The 6000-nt window shown below is 46.2% G+C and overlaps 1 protein-coding gene across 3 annotated transcripts in view; it reads right to left on the bottom strand.

The window, feature by feature from the left end:
• Positions 1–576: 576 nt before the first annotated feature.
• The window catches only part of LOC146007313 (homeobox protein NOBOX-like), a 31124-nt gene continuing 25700 nt past the window's right edge, over positions 577–6000 (bottom strand). For all 3 annotated transcript variants that reach the window (XM_083145656.1, XM_083145657.1, XM_083145655.1), the window contains exon 9: positions 577–840. In XM_083145656.1, the coding sequence (XP_083001782.1) occupies positions 797–840 (44 nt within the window). In that variant the 3' untranslated portion in view covers positions 577–796. The remainder of the gene's footprint in view (positions 841–6000) is intronic.

The following is a 6000-nucleotide window of genomic DNA, read 5'->3' as shown; positions in this document are numbered from 1 at the left end:
GAGGTCATGGGTTCTATCCCCACCATGTGTTATATATACGGGGCAGTACGGATGGTGTAATGGTTACATTACTGCCTCACAGCACTGAGGTATCTATCTATCCCCACCTTGGCCCTAACTGTGTGGAGTTTGTGTAGTCTCCCCGTACTTGCGTGGGTTTCCTCCGGGTACTCCGGTTTCCTCCCACAATCCAAAAATATACTGGTAGGCTAATTGACTCCCAACAAATTTAACCCTAGAATGTCTGTGTGCGTGTGTACATGTGGTAGGGAATATAGATTGTAAGCTCCACTGGGGCAGGGACTGATGTAAATGTTCAAATATTCTCTGTACAGCGCTGCTGAATATGTGTGCGCTATATAAATAACTTCTGATAAGTAATAGCAGTTTATAATAGCAGTGGCATATGATGCTCCGTGCAATGTTATTAATATTTCTCTTATTGGGGCTTAATCCAATAACCTCTCATTCACTAACAAGATCACAATGTACTTCTACTGCGACCTGACCCTACCCCCCCCCCCCCCCTCCAGACATACGCAGAACCTGCTACAGATAGAAGAGATAGAGAGCGACCAAAGGAAAGGCATCTTTATTGCGATGCGCTGCAGGCAATCTCCCATTGCCTGTAATATAACCTTCCGCCATCGCAACAAGCACATGACAGGACATCGTACAACAATTATGTAAACAGGGAAACAAAGGAAAACAAACAAAAAACAACTTTACAGCTCGTGTCGTGTCTACACACACTGCGGCTTGTTGTCCATAAGTAGTCTGGCCATCTTCTGCAGCTTCATAAACTCTGCTCAAGGGGACCGCTGTCGTCCTTGGTGGCTGCTGCAAAAACACAACACATGGTATATTAGAACAAAAACACACAGGGAGATTCGGGAGAATAATGGCTATATTCGGGGGGAGGGTTATGGTAAAATTTGTGTGAAGTTGCCAAGGTTGCCTAAACACGCACACATCGGCTGTAAGCTCGACAATCCACGGCCGTTCTCTCACTCATGGTTAGTGGTTGGGTGACGCCATTTAATGTCAAACAACTGTGTTTACTCTTTTTAAATCATAATGACAACAGAAACGACCCAAATGACCCTGATCAAAAGTTTACATACCCTGGAGATTTCGGCCTGATAACATGCACACAAGTTGACACAAACAGGTTTGAATGGCTGCTAAAGGTAACCATCCTCACCTGTGATCTGTTTGCTTGTAATCAGTATGTGTGTAGAAAAGGTCAGTAATTTCTGGAATCATGAAAGACCCTTGCATCTTTCATCCAGTGCTGCACTGACGTGTCTGGATTCTGAGTCATGGGGAAAGCAAAATCATTGTCAAAGGATCTGCGGGTAAAGGTAATTGAACTGTATAAAACAGGAAAGGGATATAAAAAGATATACAAGCAAATGAGAATGCCAATCAGCAGTGTTCAAACTCTAATTAAGTGGGAAATGAGGGATTCTGTGGAAACCAAATCACGGTCAGGTAGACCAACAAAAATTTCAGCCACAACTGTCAGGAAAATTGTTCGGGATGTAAAGAAAAAATACACAAATAACTTCAGCTGTAATACAGGACTCTCCTCAAAACTTGTGGAACAAAGTCATATGGACATAAACGTTACATTTGGAGAGGAGTCAACAAGGCCTATGATGAAAGGGGATGCGGTCATCTATTAGAATGAACTTAGGTCTACAGTCATTAGGTCGACCCCACTAGGTCGACTGGCAGGAAGGTCGACCTGACTTAAGGTCGACATGGGCCAAGGTCGACATGACTTCAGGTCGAATTTGCATAAAGGTCGACATGAGGAAGGTCGACTGGTCATAAGGTCGACATGGGTTTTTCACTGTTTTTTGAGCCGACATGTGCCGACAGGCGGTATTTCATGCCTTACCATCCACTAGGCCGTGGTGGGAGAATAAAATAGTGTGCCGAGCGCAGCGAGGCACCGTGCCCGAAGCATCGCGAGCGAAGCGAGGGTCCGATTCTCATTGCCAACTGTGTCCATGTCGACTGTGTCGACATTCGGATCAAAAAACAGTGAAAAACCCATGTTGACCTTATGACCAGTCGACCTTCCTCATGTCGACCTTTAGTCATGTCGACCTTGGCCCATGTCGACCTTAAGTCAGGTCGACCTTCCTGCCAGTCGACCTAGTGGGGTCGACCTAATGACTGTAGACCTAAGTTCATTCTGACGAATGATCCCATTCCGATGAAAGGTACACCATTCCTACTGTGAAACACGGAGGTGGATCGCTGATGTTTTGGGGATGTGTGAGCTACAAAATCACTGGAAACTTGTCAAAATTGATGGTAAGATGAATGCAGCAGGTTATCAGAAAATACTGGAGGAACATTTGCACTCATCACCCCGGAAGCTGCGCACGGGACGTACTTGGACGTTCCAACATGACAATGATCCTAAACACAAGGCCAAGTCGACCTGTCATTGGCTACAGCAGAATAAAGTGAAGGTTCTGGAGTGGCCATCTCAGTCTCCTGACCTCAATATCATGGAGCCACTCTGGGGAGATCTCAAACGTGCAGTTCATGCAAGACAGCCCCAGAATTTACAGGAAATGGAGGCTTTTTGCCAAGAAGAATGGGAAGCTTTACCATCTGAGAAAATAAAGAGCCTCATCCACAACCACCACAAAAGACTTCAAGCTATCTCTGATGTTAAAGGAGACAATACATGGTATATAGAACTGGGGTATGTAAACTTTTGATCAGGGTCATTTGGGCAGTTTCTGTTGTCATTATGTCATTAAAAAGAGTAAACACAGTTGTGTGACAATAAATGGCGTCACCCAACCACTAACCATGAGTGACAGAAACGTTTGTGAGTTATCATTCATATTCTCTGACAAATGGCCAGAAAATCACACATTCTGCTGCTGGGGTATGTAAACTTATGAGCACAACTGTATGTAAGACAGAAGGACGGTAGCAGAAATCTCTGATCCCCCCTGTCCGGCCCGCAGGTGCTTCCCCAATAGGTTTCTATGATGGATACGTTGCTGTGCGCTGTACCAATATCGGGAAGCAACAGATCCCGGAGCTACCGCCATTTTGAGAGGAGGGCTGCCCATGGTAGTCTGTGGACTACTTACTGCACTACCGGTGGGGCAGTGCGCTCAGCCCTAGCCTCGCATGTGCAGACACCCAGACACCCGGTACAGCCAATCGCAGGGATGGGCTCATCTCAGAGCCTCTGTCCTGCATCTGCAGGAACATACATCCCACCTATAGGATCGTATATTACAATGCAATCCTTGGTGGTAGACCCCGCCCAGATCACATGGTATATGGGCCCCTTATACCTCTCTCTCTCTAGTGTGATGCCTTGAGGCGGTTGACTTGTTCTGGCCTAAGGTGTCCCTTGCCCTGGACCGGAACCTTAGTGTTAGTGACCCACCAGTGGAGGTCATCTCCTTGTCGTTGGTGGAACAATATTTTTGGCGAAAATTATGCTAAATTTATTCTAAGTCTCAGTATAGTTGTCTCTCCTATTGGGCCCGTTCACTATGGGATCTCATATACAATGTGATCTGGGCTGGATCTACCATCCAGGATCGCACTGCAATATGCAATCCCTTCATCACAATGAATGTTCCTGCAGGGACAGTGTCTCCAAAAGGAGCTCGTCCCTGTGATCTACTGTTGCTGGGGGGTCTACACACAGCGCTCGCTAGGGGTGGCCAGCGACCAATGATTCTAAATCATTGATGCTTTATGGCCGATATCCAATACTTTTGCTATTAATGGGGAGAACCAGATGGTTTCCACCCATCGATGGCACAGTAAAACCGATGTTTTGCTATATGTGAAGCCCCGCCCCCACATTCAGATTGGCCCATGTGTCAAAGAAAATGGATGACTATCGATGGTCATCCATCACATAGTTTATTACCATGGATGGCAGGTTTCAGTATTACCATCGATGGCGACTGTACCGATTGCTATCCCTAGCGCTGACCCCTGGCCGACCAGCGCTGAGCCGCCTGCAGTGCAGTAAGTAGCTCATAGGCTACAATGGGCTACCGCCCGCTCAGGATGGCGGTAACCTTGGGGCCGGATGCGGTGTTGCCCGATATTGGTACATCAGGAATCTCCCATAGGACCAGAGTTCGCTTCAAAGTGATAAAATGGAGAGTGATAAACAACCATCCAATCAGCTCCTACCTATCATTTTTTAAACCCAGCCTGTGATATGACCGGAAGCAGCTGATTGGCTGGCTGTTTATCACTCTCCATTTTATCACTTTTTGAAGCTTGGTACATCTGGCCCATAGTCACTTAAGCCTCTGATAGTAAGCATGACTATTACTATATATATATATATATATATATATATATATATATATATATCTCTGTGGTCACATAGATATCCTACTGTCACATTCTGCAGACTTGGCGTCTAGGTAAATGACAGACAGGATAACACAGGAGACTCACGTCTGATAATACCCCACCTGCTGTATTGGACTGCGCTGTACAGGTTGAGTATCCCTTATCCGAATATCCCTTATCCGAATTATTCCAAAAAACAGAAAGTGAAAAAGATAATTTTTTTGCTAAAAACTTACTGGGGACATGATATGTAACTGGCACTACTGGGGACATGATATGTAACTGGCACTACTGGGGACATGATATGTAACTGGCACTACTGGGGACATGATATGTAACTGGCACTACTGGGGACATGATATGTAACTGGCACTAGTGGGGACATGATATGTAACTGGCACTACTGGGGACATGATATGTAACTGGCACTACGGGGGACATGATATGTAACTGGCACTAGTGGGGACATGATATGTAACTGGCACTAGTGGGGACATGATATGTAACTGGCACTAGTGGGGACATGATATGTAACTGGCACTAGTGGGGACATGATATGTAACTGGCACTAGTGGGGACATGATATGTAACTGGCACTAGTGGGGACATGATATGTAACTGCCACTACTGGGGGACATGATATGTAACTGCTACTACTGGGGGACATGATATGTAACTGGCACTACTGGGGGACATGATATGTAACTGGCACTACGGGGGACATGATATGTAACTGGCACTACGGGGGCCGTTGATATGTAACTGGCACTACGGGGGTCGTTGATATGTAACTGGCACTACGGGGGACATGATATGTAACTGCCACTAGTGGGGACATGATATGTAACTGCCACTAGTGGGGACATGATATGTAACTGCCACTAGTGGGGACATGATATGTAACTGCCACTAGTGGGGACATGATATGTAACTGGCACTACTGGGGACATGATATGTAACTGGCACTACTGGGGACATGATATGTAACTGGCACTACTGAGGACATGATATGTAACTGGCACTACTGGGGGACATGATATGTAACTGGCACTACGGGGGACATGATATGTAACTGGCACTACGGGGGCCGTTGATATGTAACTGGCACTACGGGGGCCGTTGATATGTAACTGGCACTACGGGGGCCGTTGATATGTAACTGGCACTACGGGGGACATGATATGTAACTGCCACTAGTGGGGACATGATATGTAACTGCCACTAGTGGGGACATGATATGTAACTGCCACTAGTGGGGACATGATATGTAACTGCCACTAGTGGGGACATGATATGTAACTGCCACTACTGGGGACATGATATGTAACTGGCACTACTGGGGACATGATATGTAACTGGCACTACTGAGGACATGATATGTAACTGGCACTACTGGGGACATGATATGTAACTGCCACTACTGGGGGACATGATATGTAACTGGCACTACGGGGGACATGATATGTAACTGGCACTACGGGGGACATGATATGTAACTGGCACTACTGGGGACATGATATGTAAGTGGCACTACTGGGGACATGATATGTAAGTGGCACTACTGGGGGACATGATATGTAACTGGCACTACTGGGGACGTGATATGTAACTGTCACTACTGGGGACATGATA

This window comes from Crinia signifera, chromosome 6 (assembly GCF_055691185.1).
Source record: "Crinia signifera chromosome 6, ASM5569118v1, whole genome shotgun sequence".
In the NCBI taxonomy this organism is placed as follows: Eukaryota; Metazoa; Chordata; class Amphibia; order Anura; family Myobatrachidae; genus Crinia; species Crinia signifera.
The sequence above is the reverse complement of the archived record's forward strand: the minus strand, read 5'-3'. Positions and strand labels throughout refer to the sequence as shown.